This window comes from Oxyura jamaicensis, chromosome 7, assembly GCF_011077185.1.
Source record: "Oxyura jamaicensis isolate SHBP4307 breed ruddy duck chromosome 7, BPBGC_Ojam_1.0, whole genome shotgun sequence".
NCBI lineage: Eukaryota > Metazoa > Chordata > Aves > Anseriformes > Anatidae > Oxyura > Oxyura jamaicensis.
In genome coordinates, this window is record NC_048899.1 from 10,888,153 (window position 1) to 10,908,003 (window position 19,851).

The 19,851-nt window shown below is 41.8% G+C and overlaps 1 protein-coding gene and 1 long non-coding RNA gene across 5 annotated transcripts in view; both read right to left on the bottom strand.

The window, feature by feature from the left end:
• Positions 1 to 4,579: 4,579 nt before the first annotated feature.
• Positions 4,580 to 11,753, bottom strand: LOC118169645. Its single transcript, XR_004752211.1, has 3 exons — positions 9,519 to 11,753; positions 8,453 to 9,073; positions 4,580 to 5,263 (listed from the first exon to the last, which is right to left on the bottom strand). It is a non-coding gene; the product is annotated as an uncharacterized LOC118169645 (long non-coding RNA).
• Positions 11,754 to 15,143: 3,390 nt separating this feature from the next.
• The window catches only part of ATF2 (activating transcription factor 2), a 47,372-nt gene continuing 42,664 nt past the window's right edge, over positions 15,144 to 19,851 (bottom strand). For 3 of the 4 annotated variants that reach the window (XM_035331029.1, XM_035331025.1, XM_035331027.1), the window contains one exon: positions 15,144 to 17,828. In XM_035331029.1, coding sequence (XP_035186920.1) covers positions 17,602 to 17,828 — 227 coding nt within the window. In that variant the 3' untranslated portion in view covers positions 15,144 to 17,601. The remainder of the gene's footprint in view (positions 17,829 to 19,851) is intronic. The other variant, XM_035331028.1, reaches the window with a different exon arrangement.

Genomic DNA, 19,851 nt, shown 5'->3' on the forward strand with positions numbered 1-19,851 from the left:
ACGCGCGGAGCCGAGGGGGCCGCGGCGGGGCCGGGCGCGGCCCCGCTGCCGCTGCTCGCTGCCTGCCCGCGCTCTCAGTGCGGCCCGCCGCCTCGGGGAGCCATCTTGCGCCGCCACTCGGCCCGCCTCCTGCCGCCCGCCCGGCCTGCGCCGCCGCCGCCCGCGGGACGGTTGCCGTGGAAACGCGGCCGCCGCCGGGGCACAAAGGGAAAGAGCCGGGAGCGGAGCCCTCGGCCCCCCCCGGGCGGTCGCGGGGCAGGGGAGCGGCCCCCGCGCCCCCGAGGCGAGCCAAGGCCGGGCGCTGCCCCCCGTTGTCGCCGCCGCTCCGTGAGGGGAGCCCCTGGCCGGGCCGCCGGGCACGCCGAGGGCGGCGGTCGGCCTGCGGCCCCTCAGCCCCCTCCTGAGGCACCGCCTCGGAGCTGCACGCACCTGGTACAAAAGACAGAGCAGTCTGGGGAACGACCACCGCTTTCTTGTGAAAAAACACACACACACACACAACTTTTTAGAGCGGGGTGGAAGGCCGGCGAGAATTTCCCATAGCGTGGCAGCGGGTGCGCGGAGCTGTGAGGAGAAGGGAGGGCGTTGTGGAAGCCCCCTCAGAGCTGTTCAGGCGCAAGAAGTTTCAACCAGCCCGGCTGCTTTGGCTGCTCGGGACTGTAAATCCTAGGAGTCAAATCATTTGAGTGAAGAGAGAGCATCGCGCCCGGTGTGACTCTGTGCCACAGCTGGCAGTTTTAGCCCGAAACCAAACGCTTGGAGCCGCAGTCGGTCCGCACTCGGCAGACCTTCCCCAGCAGCCGTGCGAGCGGAGCTGCACGACCTGGTAGCTGCCAACCCGTCAGCATCGCTTCGCCACCCAGACACCGGCTGCGTGCGCTGAGAACTCAAATCCAGCCCCGGCACGAGCAACACACGAAGTTCATTCGCTCCCATTCGGTTAATCACGGCTGTGCAGATCCCACAGCCTTCAGGGGAAACGTGGAGGCATCGCTGAGGGCACTGAGGAGCAGCGGGACCTGTGCTCAGGCTCGGCCGGCACCTGCAACACGTTTCCTTTCAAGGAGGCAACATAAAGGTCTCTCTGAAACATGAATGCTCTGTGCCGTGAGGTACAGGTGGTTTTGCCATGCTCTAAATTCTACCTGGCCCCTTTGTAGAGAGCAAAAGGGAGAGGTTTTGTAGGAAAGATGCCAAGATCTTTGCATCTTGCTTTAAAGGTCGTTTGAGGGCAGTCAAAATATTTGAAAACGTGGGTTTTTTTTTGGTGATATACTTTGTTTATTGTGCAAAGTTTTTTGTTTGTTTGTTTTTAATAAGCATTTCATCTCAGTGCAGTCATTTCCTCCCTTTTATTTCTTCCCAAATGAATAGTAGCACGACGGACCTGATTTCACAAAACTTGTTCATTTTGCAAGTATAACGCGTGAAACTTTCTGGAGCAGCTGGGCTACTGAGAAATAATGAGATTAAAATAGATGGAAATGGTTTGGAAGAAGCAACACAAATAATCTTTGCCATTCTGCCTCCACAATTCAATCTTTGTATGCACAGAGTGTTTTGCTTTCCTTATTTTTGAAAGGAGTTAAACCTTCATACTTTTTTTTTTTTTTTTTTTTCCCTGCATTTCCTGGAATTAAATAGCAAGCTTTAATTTCCCTGAATTAGATAACCAGCTTTTATTCTTCTACTACTCCAAAATCTTGATCGCTATCTAGTGAACTACTTGTTTATATTAGAGATGTTTTCTTGTCCAGAGAAAGTAATACTGTTTTCCAAAATAAGCGTTATCAATGCTGCAGTTGTTAAGGTCAGCCCGAGTAATTAGATCAGTCGTTTCAATCGTCTAATCAAGTCTTTGTTATTAATGCAGTTATGGCTGAGGTTTAAGGAAGTGTGTTGGTCATTCCACACGTAGTTGCTGTCATCGTATTTTGCTGTGCCAGGAAGAGTTCTGCAGCTGATCTGAGTTTTCAAACCAAATTGAGCCGGATCATTATTTCTTATTAAATTATTTGCATGGCTCGGGAGCGGGCTTTGGCGTGCGAACAGCAGCCGCTTTGGAAGGGACTTTGCGGTCAGCCTCGTACCCAGAGCTCCCCACCTGCCCTCGTAGGTGGTGGCACAGGCGGCGTGCACACAACACTGTCCTAAAACTACACCATGCCTCACCAGGCCAGCACATCTTAGCACACCCGTAATAACGTTTTAACAACTCTGGGAATTTCGTTAGAGAGCTGGAGCTCACCTCACTCACCGTCTGCCGCTGGGAGGAAACGCTGGAGTGACCAGCACAAGGCCCCCGCCTGCTGCCGCCCAGCCCCAAGGCTGTGGCTGCTCCCTCGTGCAGAAGAGGACCCAATTTGGCACTACCGAGTAGCTTGCCACTGATTTAAATGGAAGCAAGGACAACCTGGGTATTCTGTTCCCCTCCATCTGTAGCCCTTGTGGAGCCCTCCTTTTAAAAATCAATTTGTTAGCATCGCATCCCATGGGAAAAGCATTATTACACTAGCCACCTGGTAGGAATGTTCTGGGGTGCATTTACTGAGATTGTACCTAAGAAGAAAGTCTGCAGAAGAGTAATAGGGATGTAAGATGCTATTCTCAGCTCTGTTCGTTGTCTTTCAGTTGGTTTATTGCCTTTGTCCCCTAAGCCTCATGGCACTTTAAATCCCACAGGCAGTTTCTACTGCTTCACTCTCCGTGTTAAATTTCCTTCCTGGTTTCTAGTGTTTAGATCTTCATCTTGGCCCCTGTCCTTGTGCCCCCTCGCTTCTGATGCTGAGCGCAGAGCGCAGTGGCCTGCTACCCACTGTCGTCTTCCTTTGATCCATCACCTTGTCTGAGGGTCTGGTACAAAATTGCTTCTAATTACCAGGCATTTATACTTCAAACCTTAACTAATTCACTAATCATAGGTTGATAAATGAGATTTTAAAATTAATTACTGACATTTATAAAGATTTATACACAAGTGTAAAGAAAGGTTTCCAGTTTGTAAATACAATACTGTGTGAAGGAAAAAAACGTAAATTAAAGCTGTCCCACATTAATGGGAAATAGTAAAAATGAAGACACGGTGAAATGTTACCTGAATAGGGGTAGCATCTCATCACAGTTACTGTCTTCGTGCAACAGACCCCCTTGACAGCAGGAAAACAGCTCCGTAGAAGCCTTGTCATGTGCAGAATTTAATTTAGCTTCTAATGCATAATTGCTGGGAGTGCCTGGAGCAGGCGGGGAGCAGCCAGCGGCTGCGTTACCGAGCGCCTTCCCAGTTCCTCTTATTTGCAACGCAACATTTACTCCCTGGAAGACGGTGAGGCAGATTTCTACCACTTGCTCAGTAAGATAAATTCAATTGTTCTATCTAATTTAAAAGTCATTAATAAAAACTTGGAAGGCTGACTACCAAGCTTTCTTCAGCTTTCTAGTTAAAATTAATGTTTGTGTAAGTGACAGCTACTGCGACGTAACACCAAGCCTATCACCAAGTACAGAACTGGCATTGCACGTTACCAGCATTTTGACGCCACTGTTGTTCATTGCTAACGGCGAAGTCATTTAAACCTAACGTTATCCAACGCTGTACAGGCACAGAGGGAGGCAGAATCCCTGCTCCAAGCACGGCAGCCACGAGCAACCTTTGCAAACCAGACGCATTCAGCGCCCTGCTCGGATTTGCACCAGTCTGTAGATTTCTGCGGCAATAAAATCTTTTTTCCTTTTTAAGCTGTCAGGATATTTTTTCTTTTATCTGCAGGGTGCAGACGAGCAAAGTAGCAGTTACAGGGAGAAACCTGCTTGTTGAATTTGATGATCATTGCCAAGGAAAGCAAGATACGTGCACCATATCCACCATTCTTTCTGTTTTAAATCACAACCACAACATTATGAAATCACATTTGGCATCCTGTCCTAATCAGTGGGTATTGCACTCTCTCTTCTAACAACTTTACAGTGGGTGATGTACATCAGTGAAGTGAAAAATGGACTTAACAGGACTGCTTTTGGCTCTCTGGGTCATGAGAAATGTTTAACAAAGTGACATCAGCAGCCTTTAGAAATAGATTTTTTTTTTCTGGTTACCCTAGAATTGAATGCCCCAAGATCGAACGGGAAGCAGCACAGGAACATGATCCTAATTTCAAGACTGAACTAAAGCTGTTTGCTTAACATCTAACGTATTTGCTGTGTTTAGATTGCTGCTATGAGACATCATGCCATTTTTGACTGACTTTGACAGCATCAAAAGAAAAAAGCTCACTCTTCTCTATGCTGCCTGAGCAAAGCCCTTTTCAAAATAATTCTTAAAGACTTTCACATTACGGCTCCCGCTAAATGGGATTTCCAAGGCATCTACACAAATGTGATGAGAAATACATCAAGAACAGATAATATGGATAGTAGATACTATCTATGGATCTTGAGAAAATCCTATGATCTTAATCTCTGATGTAATTTCCTTTAAAAAGAAAGCCTGCACCCGAATTACTCTTCGTAGCCAGCTTTTCCCATGCAACAGATGAAAACAGCAACACCTTACCAGAATACCCACCTTTGCCCCCTCTTTGCTCTAACACCGCTGATGCTGGAGCACCGAAGGTGCTGGGCTGGCTGGATCTGAAGTATGCCTTCTTCTGCTCTGAATTAGGTGGCTACCTGCAGCTTCTCAGATAGGTAATTCCTCCCTGTCATCCAGTTCAAAGGTCGTTCTCATACCAAAAACAGCTTCATTCCCATTTTTTCCCCAAGCTTTCACCTTTAGTTCATTTGATTTTAAGAGTGTGGTAAGGGTGAAATTAAAGGTGATTGTCATGCATAGGAATTAATGAGGTAGAATTCTAAAATGGTCTAAGTGTTTTGGGTCTCTTTATTCAATAAACATCAAACTCCTCTAATACTTTCAAATGTGAATATAAAATACTTCCAATACTACAGCCCTGCAGGGGAAAGATGGCTCTTTCTAAGAGCAGGAGCTGGAAAAGCATTGGGAAACAAAGTATGCTATGTGGGAAGAAAAACCCCTGAGCTACCCAAATTTCTTTTATAATTGCTACTGCATGGATTGCTAGATGTGACCAAAACTAAGTGAGACTTACCTCCCATTAGGGTATGATCTTCCTGCGGGTGTGAGCACACAAACGAGGTGCTGGAGCTCTCACTGGGATCATGGTCGCACAGCATGTTGGTGCTTGGAGCCCTGAAGGACTGACGGTGGCACTCAGAGCTTCCCTCCCACGCCAGTTTCCAGGTGACGCTGAAAGCAAGCGGTACGGGAATGGGCAAGTGACCAAACTACTTAGAACTGCTAAACGGTATTTTTATTTGTGGTCTGATTGTACTTTAATGCTAGACTTGCAGCAAGCTTTCTTATTGCTCGTGTGTGCACTTACTAGTGTGTCTTATCATCAGCTACCTCTAATACAAGATCAATTCATGAAGTTAATAAAATATTAGGAAATTTCAAAATTGCTTGCACTTTTGCTCAGATTGTACAATTTTGCTCAGATTGTACAATTGTACATTGGCATGCACGCTAAGTTACGTTTTTAAGAGTTCTGCATACAAAACCCACAATATGTTTTTGATTGCTTGCTTTATTAAGTGAAATGAACAGGGTAATTAAAGAAATTCCAGGAAGTTTCTGTTTTCTGTCTCCTAGGGACAAGCCTCAAGTGTCAAAGGAGATAATACTGATGGCTGTAAAACACCCAAGTGTGTTTATATTGCCTCTAAAATGCAGCTTGTAGCTTCCATTTAACTTTCATAATATTTCCTTTTTACACCATGTTTAAAAATACATATTAAGGCATTAGTTGAAATAGAGCTTGTATGTATTTGAAAAAATCTGGTAATTACAATTTAAAAAGCATAAGGCAAGCCATTTGCAAAATAGTCTTGGGAATAAACTGTTATGAATATAATTTTATCCATATACACTGAAAACCAAGAACAAGCAAGCCATCAAAAAATCTTCAAGCTATTTCTAGTCTTGACTTTCAAAACATCTTTAACCCCGAGCAGATGAGCTCCTACTTGACGCCATAAACTATGCCACAAAATCAGCGGTGGTCTCAGTGCAGTAAATCAAGACTTCTGGATCCACTGCATGGCTTTGAAGAATTGCTGAAGATATTAAACTTTCTCATAAGCAAACCAGACCTGCAGTTCTAAAGTGCTGCTGCGCAGAACATCCACAAGGGAGAATTATTTTGTACTGGATCTTTAACTTGCAGCTTTTATTCCCAATAAATAATGAAAAATTCTATTTACTCTTTAACTACTTTAAGACCACATTCTTTAAAATACTTCTCTCTTAGCGCAATTATTTGATTTTCTAATACCAGAGCCCTCTAAATTATTTCTACATTCTTAGATAATCCAATATTACTGAAGCCATTCAAAAATAAAAATAGAATGCTTTTAATCAGGGAATCAGTTATCTGGCAGTTCTCATGCATCTTGCTTCTCAGAGCTGCATCCTCGAGGCTACTTAGGGTCCTTTGAAAAAATGTTCAAGCTTAAGAGCACATGAAATGTGTAAGGGTATTTTAAAGCTCAGTAACTTGCTTTGTATGAGTAAGGGTGGATAGGCCCTGGCAAGGCAAAATTCAGCTCCTAATCTGATCAAGTTTTCACGATGTTTTAGAAGATGGTCTGTATGAGTAAGAATTGAACTTCAGAAATGTTCTGAGAATTTCCTACTCTATTGACATATGCAATGTAGTTGTCAAGTGAAAACGTGCAACTGCCTTTGTAGAATGAACTTTAATGGGCTGAGGATGCTCATAAATTCAAATCTCAGAGTGCTTAGATAGCAAAAGCCTTAGATAACTACGTTGCAGTTCAGCCATGTTTCCATGCCTTCTGCCAGGAAGACTTTGGAAGGAGAATATAAAAGCTTTCAAACTGAGCGAGCAAGCGTATGCACTGCTGGTACCATTCAGCTTTACTGCACTTATCACAGCCAGCTCTGCAAGCACTCAGGTAACAGCAGCAGAGCACAAAGAGAAGCACGGAGTAACACTGGAAATAGCTTTCAAGACCAGCATTAGCTCTTCGGGATCACAGGGAGATGACATTAACCAAAGCAACTTCAAAGAGCTGAAATAGATTAAAGTTTTTCTCCTAATGATTTTAAAGTGTTATTGAAGGGATCAATAGCTTTTCCTGTTAAACAAACAAGCTGTTTAAATCAAGTATTCCTGGAGAGGAGACAAACCACCCTTGGAAGTAATAGTGGGATTTAATTAGGATTTGAGATTTTCACTATTCATTAATTGATCTGCCAGTCTCAAAATAGTTCTGGTGAAGGCGAGTTTACAGCAATGATTCCTTATGAAAGGACAGAATTACCTGATCCCTTCTAATCCCTTTTCTCTGTGCCAAAAGGCATGATTTATTATGTGCTTTCCATAGAGAGAAACTTTGCTGTAACTGATGCTACTGTTTTGCTGGGGAGAGGAGGGCAGGGAAAGGGGAGAAAAGAGTGTTATTTCCTCTTCCTTTAACAATAAAACAGTTGCATCCCTTGACTGTGAACATTTTGCTTATTGTCAGCTAAGACACGTGAAAAGCCCCTCGCAAAGCAGAACTAAATTAACAGATATCCAGGTCCTAAATTGGCAGTGCCAGAGACAATTACTAAGACTTGGTGTGTTATTGATTCTCTTTATAGGACTATAAAATTTATCAGTTACTTGGACAACTCTATACAACGTGAGGAAAGCAAGGTTGTTGTAAGATGCAAGAACAGCTGGCTATTGCCGTGACAGTCTCTGTGTCACCAGAACTGCAAAAGAACGTGAGGATTTCTGTTCCAAGGTGTCAAAGCAATGCACTATGCTACAAACAAGCCCTGTAACTAGCATCTGTCCCTATAAACTGATCCACCTTGCTCTTTCAAAGGAGGTGGAGTTGTGCTAGAAGTCCGGTCCTTATCTCCAAGGTACGACACGTGGGGACCAACACAACCAAGTAATGCCCACCCCAGCACTGCAGGTGGCAGCTGAATCAAGTTCAGCTCCGCAGCTGAAGCTCACTGGACATTTGCACTGCAATTGCAAAGTTCGTTTGGGTGGAAGGTGTGGTATGGGGCTGGGACAGACCCCTCGGAGCTGAGGACTGACTCTCACCAGCCGTTACTGCCAGGAGGCAAGAAAATGCCATGTGCTTGCTCTTTCTAACATTTTGCTTTGTACCTGAAAAATCTTCACCAAAGCAGGAGGAAACAGAGATAAGAAAAGTGCCCATACAAACACAGAATAGGGAGGGAAAGGTGGGATACCCCCCCCATTCTAATGCTGAAATCCTGTTTCTTCCTCCACCCCATCACCTATAAATGCCCTTCCATCTCCCACACGGAGATCCTGAGCCCTCAGTTCTCTCCAGCTCTGTCATCACCAGGCACTGCTCCTCTGGCATTCCAGGAATTCTGCCCCCATACCTGGGTGATGGTCGTGTTGATTGGCGAGGAGAACTAAACCACACAGCAGGCACTAGCTCTTCTGTTGGCAGGCCCCAAGAAGCTCATCTCCCACCTTACCCTGTGCCTTCAGCGCTGTTGGGGCTGTTTTCTCTTCTGAACCCACTTGGCTGATGAGGTGAAGTCTGAGGTTTTCCCTGAATTCGGCAGCCGTTTGGCATACTGCTGGGCTGGGACGCTGGCAACGGGCAGCAAGAGGTCACCGTGTGTCTACAGGCTCCTTGCAAAGGCAACCCTGCCACCACAGGCACCTAGTTTTGCTCTTTGTTAGGAAATTCCTACACTGCAGCTGAGTTAACCCCAGGCAGGACAGAGTTCCTCACGCAGGGGGTGGAGAGGATGAGATGCAGCTGGCCGGCTCCTCTTTACAGCTGTGCATGTGGCACTTTGAATTGAAGCCAAACCAGAGATCAGCTTGCCCAGCTGGTCTGGTGATCTGCATATCGCTGCACCAGCCTCAGGCCTGTGGCTACATCCAGGGCACACTGCCAACAGAAATTTAGGGCAGAGTAGGGTTGGTGGGGCAGATGCTGTGAGCATCGTGTTGAGACAGGGTAGCATGAACCAATAGAGAAATTCAAACTGGAAAAAGCAGGTGCATTAACAAAAGCAGACCCCTCCCCAGTCACAATGAAGCACAAAATCACTGGCAGATGAAAGGCTGCAGCTCTGTCTTCAGTCAGCTCTGCTTCTAACACGGGAGTACCCCCATCAGGGGGCTCAGATCACAGGCAGGGTATGACTGCTGGGTCCAACCCCCAGCTCACATTCACAAATGCATTTAAATATAATTTCAGGGAAAAAAAGAAAAAAAAAAAAAAGTATTATTTTTTTTTTGTGCTGTACAAGCAATGTCTGCTGTTCAACTCCAGCCCCTAGTTCATGGTGGCAACTGCTTCCAGGAGCGTATTTGAGAGGCCAAATTCAATTTTGATGTATTTTAAAGTTTATATTCTCCAAGGAGTCAAGTAGGCAACTCGTGCTATGAAGGGGCTTGTACAGCAAAGAGGGAACCGTTTCCCCTTACCTCCTTTGGGAAGGAAGAACCAGAGGGAAAAGCCCCCTACCAGGAGAGGGACAGGTGAGCATGGAGTTGGCAAAGCAGAGGCAGCTTTCAGCTTCTCTTCGTACAGCATCAGCCAAATTAGTGTTTTTGTCTGCTACTATTAGTTAACAGCGAGACACACCCTGCCAGCTCGTCTGGAAGTTTGTCCAGCCCCGAGCAGGGGAAAGCCCAGCTGCCTGCACCAGGAGCTGAGGAAGGAAGGGAGTTTTCAGCAGCGCTGCCCAACGGGGGATGCAGGCGCAGACACATGGGAGCTGCGCCTTTCCCCAGCCTCTCCATCTTCCTCTCTCAAGCGCTTTTACAGCTCAATGTGCTGTAAAATGCAGGATATCAGCAAGAATACCTACACATTTTATGATAATGTAAAGGAATGTACTCGCTCAAAACATTTAGCAGTTGCCACTAGATGGCATTTCGTTCCTGAGAAACTGGAAACTCCCAGATTTTGAATTACTTGTTAGACAGCAGGAAATAGTATAAAATGGAATTACCTCACTCCGTTAATAATTTATTATCCATTGTCTTGCATAAGCAAGACATCACTAACACAGGATAATTTTACTTGCCAACGTATAAATCCCCTTTGTTTAACTATAGATTGCAACTCGGTAGGCAGGGAGCTGAGCTGCAGTCAGCACTTACCAAAGTCTTCTTCACATCTTTAAATGAAAGATGAATGTAAGCCAGTTCACAGACTTGCAGCATGCCATGGACAACTGCCAGAAATGCTTTGCTCCAGTAACTGTGCACTGTATTTCCTGTGCTATTTTTGGATAAACCCTCAATACAGGCTGCAGTAGAAAAAATAATTCCCAATCAGGACTAGAGCTGTTACAAGCCGCAGTTATGGATATTATAGTTTGTGCCAGGTCATTTAATTTCAACATGTACAAGCAAGCCGTGATGTACAAGATGACATTTTCATTCTTTGTCTCCACGTGGTACAACACACCGTACTCCGAGGTGCAATCCAGTTCTACTTTGCACACCCTGAAGTGGCACGGAGGTGTCTTGTTTAGCGTCTGCAAGCTGTCAGTACTGGATGAGAACAAAAGGAGCAGGAGGATTTCCCCTACTGTGCAGCAAAATGGAAGGCTGAGAGGTGAACTATAAACTTCTAAGGAGTAGGAGACTAGAGCACAGTTAATTCTTACTTATGGAAAGTCAAAACAGCTCCAATAAACATATTTAATTTTGCATTTATACAAACCTACACGTGGATGTTTCTTTCTCATTAGATGATCCTAAGTACCACTGCTCCAAGTACATAGGGACCTCTTTAGCAGTTCATCAGAGCAAAATCCACAAGCTGAGTATCAACGTAGCACCCAGCACTTCTGTGAGAAAATGGGTGAAAACCATCCATGTGAGAATGCCAAAAATACCATTATTTCCATTTTCTGAGGAGTACTGCAGGGTCAGAAATGGGATTGCACACGGACAGGGTGATCTGCAGGGTGAGCTGCATTAGCATATTTGCATACGAGAGGCACAACCTGTGCTACTTGCAACTAAATGCTGAAGAGACTGGAGGTTTGCATGCCTAGAGAAGCTGTTTTGAGGTGGCTCTTGCACCATTACAGAGATAACAGAAGACTGGAAAATGTATTTGCATCCTATTTAAGCTTCTTTGTTTATGGTTTACTGCCCTGTTCCAGCTTTGTACGTTTTCGTGAAATACTTGTACAGTGCTGCAGATCAGTGACACAGTACTTAGCTTGAACTAAGAGATTCTTCTTGGTGCATGTTGTGAGATGGACAACTGAAATTGTAGATTACTTTTTTTTTTTTTTTTTTTTTTTTTTTTTAAGTTATTTTCAAGTTGTTGTTATCCCAAGCACCTTGATTCTGATCATTGTGAAACCAAACAAGAGGATTCAGTATGAAGGCCAGCACACTGACAGAGCTTTAGGAAGGTCAGAAAAACTTGGGAAAAGATTCTCAGGAAGTCTTCGCCCCTACCTTTGCAGTGCAGGACAAGCGCTGCTGGAGGAGAGCCAGTCGACGACAATGCAGAACCCGCAAAGGAAAGAAAAGCAGCACGGGACAGGAACAGGAGGGCTGCCGCTGGAAGCCCAGAACTAGCTAGGCTGCAATGAGTTACCAGGCAAAATTGGGAGAAAAAAATAAATCATTTTTTTCTGGATACAAAGCATTTTAAGCAAAAAGCAATCCCCAAACCAAACTACTACATAAAGCATGGTAAAGACCAAAGCCTGGGTTCTCCACATTGTAGAGACCTGCTTAGGCAGGCCTTACATCCTTCTGCTTATGCTCATTGTCCCTCCCCAAGGCTGTTCATCAGCCCCGTAGAATTGCCTTCTGCTCAGCACGGTTCCTAGTCCTGTTTCTGTAGTTGTCATTTTCCACTATAGGCCAGCCCCCAAAAAACCCAGACAAAACCCAAAAGATATTCCTCACATGCTCTGTGAAAAACAAGTGAGGTTCCTGTGTCATGTAAAACTGCATACCAACATGCTTCAGAAACACTGAACTTCCAGGTGTTTTTTGATATATACTCAATGCATCTCAAGGCTACGTCTCACACCGAGGTGTCTTGCTGTTAATAGCTCTTCAGCTCCACTGGCAACAGCCACGGTAATTGCTGCTGCCACAGACAAGGAAGGGCCTGAATGGCTGTGGCTAGATCAGGCGAGTTCTCCATACCTTTCAGGGCAGAGCCTTACAGCAGCATTCAGAGAACCCACGGACACGGATATCATAGATTTTTGAGCAACTGAAAATCTAAATCGAGAAAATATTCAGGAAAAAGCTCCCCTGCTAGGCTAAGCTACTGCAAGGTGCTAGGTATGACAATGACTTCAGAGGAACAACTTCAGCCTTGGACGCAGGCAATATTGGGTTACAAGAAGAAAAAAAGACATATGATCAGTATGTCACAATACACAGAAATAGTCATTTACACTCACGTTCTCTTTGCCTAAATTATTGTTTACCAGCAAGACAGAAGCATAGATGGTGATTAGCAGCCAGCTAACTCAGATTCTGCTCTCTTATTCGGGAAAGCTTGATTACAGAAGGTGCCTTAGTTTAAGTTAAATATTGTAAGATAATGACATGCTACAAAATTTTAAGTGCCTTTTTGGTTTTGTAAGGATATGTATTTTTGTTTGTTTTTAAATGTAGCTTAATACTATTATTCTCTTCTCAAGAAACATGAGCTGGACTGAAATAAATCAGCAGACATCAAAACAAAAGTTTGCATTCTCTAAAGCTGTGTGTTTATGCCAGTTCCACTGTGTCAACGTAGTGATGCTTTCTTAGGTAGACAAGATCCATGGTATCTTAAGCTCTTGGTGCCTGGCATATTTGAACAGCCATTTCTGATCTGTGAGTGTGTGTACCCTTATCTGATAGGTGAGCATAACAGGAAAAAAAAAAAGAAGTAATAAATATGCTTGCATAATCACAAGACTTTTATGATTCCTAGATATAATTCCTAGATTGGATTCTGCTATATGTAGTTCAGTTTAAAACTTAAGAACCTTCTCTCTCCTCTTCCCCCAAAATGAATAGGAAAAAAAGTGCTTGGAAAAACATGCATTATAAAAATGATTAACAGTAGATAGAGACTTTGAGTAAGGTTTAACCTGTATCAAGTTTACCTGTCTTGTTATTCTACTTACAGCCATGCAATGAGATTGCAACTAACCCCCCGCCTAGGAAATGGGAAACTCTGACGGTAGCTGCACTTTGCACAATTATGAAGCCATCAGCATACACCCTGCCTAGTAGTGCTCCTGACTTCTGCAGAGCATCTCTAATGATGACTTGGGCAACACCAAACAGTCCACGTTGCTGGAAATTCAGGAAGTCCTTCCAGATCTAAATACAGGTTTTGTAACATACTTCATTCTAGGAAGATGTCAAGATTTCGTAATCTTTTTAGCTGACGATGCGATACACAACATGCAGAAACTGCTTTCCCGACTACTAACTTCTTGAAGGTTGCCATAGAAAGCAAACATAACCAGGGAGAAAGCAGCACGTCAAACCACAAAATTCCACACTAAATACATGTATGCACTTTCCTGGGCTCACCAAACAGAAAAATATTTTGGAGAGGAAGCAAATGAAGAACAAGAGAGGTCATGATCTTAAATTTTGGGAGGAAAAAAAAAAAAGTCACGTTAAAAGCTGGAGTTAAAAGGACAATATATATGTTTTTTTTTTTTTTTTTAAATTAAAAAAACATTGTAAATCAATTTTTTTTTTTCATGACAGTGTCATGTAGACCTACCCCTACACAGTGTTATATAAGACAGGTTAAATAAATCATACCTGTACCACTGTTGGCACAGTGGTTAAAAATAAATGTAAAGAAAATACTACTCTAAGGTATCTTTCACTCACTGCTCTGCAATGTAAATGAGTGCAGTTCAAATTGTTTCTCCACTGAGGGAGGCAACAGGCAGCACATAAATGCAAACAACCTTCATTAGACACATTGTCATGAGTATATTAATCATGTCAAGAAGCATTGCTGGAGTTTCCTTCAGCATAATTTAACATACCTTACTTTATTAGGATGCACTTAATTTCACTATGTTTTCCCCTCATTATCATTTATGATGACCAATTAAAATGTTTGTGTCTGTCTCTAAGCAAATTACTTCTGTAATTCCAGTAGCTGAAATCACCACTCATCCAACACTTGTCATCTACTTCCATCAGTGTAACATCTTCATATCTTTATTTGCCCAGCCTATATTAGCATTTTAAAGAGAAAAAGCTTACTTGGATTGGATATTTACATATCAAATGAGTTTTTTTTTTCTTTTTTTTTTTTTTTTCAGTGGAGATGGTTGGTTGTTTTCTTGCCCTGCTGCCCTGTTATAGCCTTCAAGCTTTTTTCCTCAAAATGGAATATAGTTGGGAAAAGAAAACAACGAAGGAAGAGGGGCTTGGGCACTATTCTTATATTGAGCTTAAAGTTGCATGCAGTTTAATTTTCTTTGGTCAACACATGCACAACTTTAGCTTTTTTTTTTTTTTTTTTTTTTTTACCCCAAATCCTCCACATCAGAGTCCAGTCTAGAGCTTTTCAAATGATAACAGGATGCAGCGCCCCATAGATTATGCTTCCTACATTCACAAATAAGACCAAACTACTTTTAATATTCTAACAAACACAAGGGCATGATTTCTTCTCAACCTTTCACAGCAGAACTACGAGCAGTTCATCTGACTGCATCTGTAATTTCCTAGCTTCATCTGCATTAATACGAGGTTAAGGTACTTTGGAAGTTGGCTGGAAATGTTGGTTACACACAACGCTTTTGCTGCCGCACTCATGGCAATCAGAAATGGCTGAGGAAAGCCTGCGATCAGCAAGCTGTTTGTGAACTCGTTCTGTGGATTACCTTAAGGCTCCTGGACCTGAAGATACATGGCTAGCTCCTCAGCAGGTGCTGGATTTCAACTGCAGAGCAATGGAATTTGGTTAATTTTCTAAAAAGTCATCTGTGTTTTTACGCACACCACGTTATTTCTTACGTTATAGTAATGACTTCCAGAAAAATGCTGGTAATTGCAATGAAGAAGAAAGAAGTCCGAAGACAATGCTGCCTTTTAGAACAATTATAATTTCATTAAAATAGGAACATAACTTAAAGATAGATTTTATTCTCTTTGATGATTTACTCATGCAAACTGCACATAAAAGAGAACAGTACAGTTTGTGAAACATGTCCAATGTAAAGACCCCAAATGCTAAGTACAGAAGTAGTGTGACATACGTCTCGAAACGGAATCCATGGTAGTACGACTAATAACTTTTCTCTATTTGCTGAACACAGATTTTAATGGTTCTTTTTTCCAGCCCCACCGTTAAAGTCATTAACTGTTTACACGTCTCCTATACACTTATGTACTTATTATACAAGCGCGACAGCTTTGTTATAAAAAAAAAAAAAACTCCACTTATATAAATATGGTTTAAAAAGCCTTTGTGTTTAGGAGAGCAAATTATAGCATAATCAATGAGGCCTTATCTAGTCCACCAAAACTACAATGAAAAGTGACTGTATAGCTTGCTTGCAGAATTCACATTTTGTGCCTTTGCAATTCATTTCCTTCTCACAAGATGTCCATTGTATTTTACCATCCCCAAAACACTCAAGAAGTGTTATATTTTTTTTCCTTGAAATTGGGAACATAAGACTTTCAAACACACGAGGTTATCAACTCAACTTTGTTTTAAAATACAAAATATTTAGAATCCTTACTATACGCATGCTTAAAGCCCTGCAATGATACATATATGACCTAGATATTTCTTCGTCCAGTTTTCATTATAGCATGGTTGTATATATATTGTAGAAATTATGATCTTTCCTGTGGATCAATTACATTTTTTAGATTTAAAATTGAATCAAATAGAAATTTGATGGCACTGACACTTAAAAACACATAGTATAGTGTGGAGAAGGAAGAGCAAATGAACTACACAACCCATTATAAATGCATTAAATCTTTGTTATATACATAATGGAATCCTGCTTTACTGCCAGTTGCTACTATGCATCTGTTTTTGCTATTATACAAAGTTTTCCGACCCGAAAGCACACATCTAATTTTTTTTAAACAACTTAATCTATTGTAAAATATTGTACTGTATTTTGAACATGAGTACAGAATCAAAATAGATAATGGCACATTTAAAAAACTCAATATCCTACAGATGATTGGATAATGAGAAAAAGTGTACCTACAATCATTTCATCAGAAACAAACTACATCATGGAATGTTAGTTATCCAAGTTCGCACAGTAAATAACATTTTAAAACTGCAATCACCTATCAGCCAGCATCACATTGAAGGCATCTTTAAACATTCAAGCAAAAGACTGCTGGCATTAACTACTGAACCATTCTCACGCACACACCACACACACCACATTATAATTACATTGTTTCCAAGATACGGTAGATACTGATTTTTTTTTTCCACAAGAAAGGTATCAAAATTTTTGCTACTAAAAGATGACAGTGCTTACACAAGAATTAAGTACAAGTTAGCTTGCAAATACAGGACAATGACAAAAAAAAAAGTCTTGAGTTGTCTGAAGAAGGATTTTAGGCTTTTCTGGCATCCGAAACCATGAGTAAACTCAGTCTGCAACTCAAAAATCCACAAAATATCAACCTACCTTGGAATACCAAGTATTCCATATTTGATAACCCTGTATTTTACAATATGCTTGCTTACTGGTTTCAGCCTAGCAACAAAGGGTAGTTACAGATATCTAGCTAACTGGAGAAATAAAGCTCTCCTCCTCCCATAATGAAAGTGTTGGAGGAGAAAAAATAACCTGACATCAATTAAAAAAAAAAAAAGAAAAAGAAAAAATCTATTTAGTAATGATCCTCACCTAGGATAGGTATGTGCATAAGAGTACTGTATCTCATATACTGTACTGGCCCTATTAAACAAATTAAAAACCCCAACGGTTAAAAAGTCAACCAAAATGCTGTACATGAAACAACCCAAACATTTTTCTCCCAATGTTCTTCCTCTCATAATGTGCAAAACAACAAAAAGGCAAAAAGAATAAAAGCAAATTTACTGTTACTGTCTTTCTCTTGCCTAGTGCTTTATGACCTTGCTAGCATTGCAAAGTCAATAGGGACTATGCAGAACTTTGGTATAAAATGTCACATAATATTACTATCACAGTCTGGGGGATGACCTTTAGTATTTCACCCCAATGTTTGTTGAAATAATACCAAATTAAAAATGAAATAAACCACATTGTACTGTACACACACTTTACACATTAAGCACAAAAAATAACTAGTAAACCTAATACTTAAAAAAAAAAAAAGTCTTTTGCAAAGAGACTAGTAACTGGTGTTCTGTCTCACCTTCACCTGCCAATCGTTAAAGCCAAATTTGGGTTTGATTTTTAAAAACGACTAATTTTAAGCTACAATTTCTCCTAGAAGGAGACTGGTCTTTTGTTGATTTCCCTTTAAAGTCACAAATGTATATCTAAGAAACTGCTGCAATGCAAGTTTTTAATCAACTTCCTGACGGCTGCGACTGGGAGGGAGGCGCCATGACGATCTGGGAAAGCACTGGCTCTGTGCTCTGGTCCGCCATCTGGGTGAGAACGGAGGTGGCCACCGCTTCGGCCTTGGAAGTGGAGCTTACGCCGTTGGAGGTGCTGACAGAACTGTGCTGAATAGCTTCCGTGTGTGGACTGCTTGGCACCGATATGTCTTCTGAACTGTCGTCTTTATCTGCAGCTTAAGAAGAAAGAGTTGTTTATTTCTGCCCCCCTCACAATGCATGGTACTTCCAACGTAACAGCAATCACCTCCCAGCTAATTAAAGTTCACAGTATAACATAGTGCAGCAAATCGCAAAACAATCTTACTTTCAGTTTTTTGAGAAAACACTACTTCACAAGCAGAAATATGGATTGCATTATGGGGTATTCAGGAAACAAGAACATTTTCACATCGTCAAAATCACGACTAGTATTGTCCGATGTCCCGCCTGGTACATCAGTAAATCAGCTGATGGGCGCGACGCCTAATTCTAACGGTGAATGCTCATGCCAGTAAGCAATATTTGTAGATTAAAAACGCTACCAGATCTCCTAGTGTTATACAAACTGGCTTTAGATTTTTAACAAGTGCTATTTACTGCATTTGCTTAGTATTCAAAGAAGAGGTAAGTTCTGTGTTCAGTAATACTTGAGATCGTGAATACCATCTCTGAAAAAAATGTCATTTATAGCATTGTGTTAGTTGGACAATACTTCCACAAGTTTCAACCCACATTCTTGAAACACAGCAAAAGTTCAGTAACTTCTTTATTATACAAATGTCTTTCAATAAGATTTAAAATTATTTTTTTAAGATCAGTGTTGTAGTATCTTTAAGAAGGTGTTCAACTGAAGTGAATTAGCCCTTCAGTTGCATCATGTTTTCTCATGACAAGAGGGCAAACAGATAAAAAATTATTTCTTTCTCTACTAAAGGAGAATTTATACAGTTCGGGTAACTTAAAATGTCTCTTACACAAACGTCCTAGCCATGCTAGCACATCTCAGTCATCCTTTTTTGCCCTCCTGAGAACTGCAAAAGCTAGCCAAGACATTATGCAAACACTGACGAGCAGAACTCTGAATTAAAGACTAAAAAGCAGAAAGAAATACACCATTTTTCACTCAAAATTAAGCCTGAACACTTAAGTTTTCTGTATCACTTTATGCTACTTGTTGATTTTCAAGTCAGTGAATAAAACTTCTGTGAAAAATACTTAAACCAGATATATAGGTGGAAGATGAAGTCATTTTTAAAACACCACCGTCCACTGTGTGATACAACATAGAAAGAGACACACAGACATAGCCAGGAGAAGCACGAACCGTTGCTGGTGACACAGCAGTAGAACACAGCACTTGTCACTATGTGGCGATGGAAGACCCTACTAGTCTTTGCAAACCCTTTCAGGTTTGCTTCAGATTGCCCTACAGGCTCAAGTTATCCAGAGAAGAAGAGAAGGGAAAGGATGCCACTAACGCTAAAAGCGATGATAGCCTCATTTCCATACAAAGCCAGGCTAATAGCAGTAACTAAACTGCATACAAAGCATGAAAATACAATGATGAAATGAAGTTTATGATGTACTGAGGTTTGTATGTCATTCTAGAAAATTCACTCCAGTCCACAACACAAAGATCTTCAAAGCAACCCCATGCATACTAAGAACCTACTCCTCATCATAGCCTGAAAGTAACAGTTCTGTTACTGACTGTATCTGGGAGAGAACGGTAAGGTCAAAGAGGATGTGTTAGTCAGCGAAAATGCATATTTCTTTCGAAGGACTACTGCCTAGATGGACAAGGTAACAATTTCTCTTATAGCCCTACTACAAGGGCAAGTACGTAATCATTTGAAAGCATCATACTATTCTTATCCACAAGGCTATTTTACAGTTGTTGTTGTTTTTTCCAAAAAAAGAGATCTTTCAAACTTCACATGCACTAGATAGATGATATTGAGCTAGGTCTGCTGACTATTACCAAATCTTAAGGTAGCAACTGAATACAGCAAGAAGAAAACTAAAGTACTTCTGAAATACATTTGTAATCCTTAGTAGGATTTGTCCATTCAAGAACAGAAGGAATATAAACGAGTGCCAATGCAGCTCACATTATTCAATGGGATTTCATTTTTGCTACACTTCTACTGAGACCTGCAGAATCTGATGTGAAAATAAATAAAAAGGAACACAAGTAAACTTCCTTAAAAGTAGAAA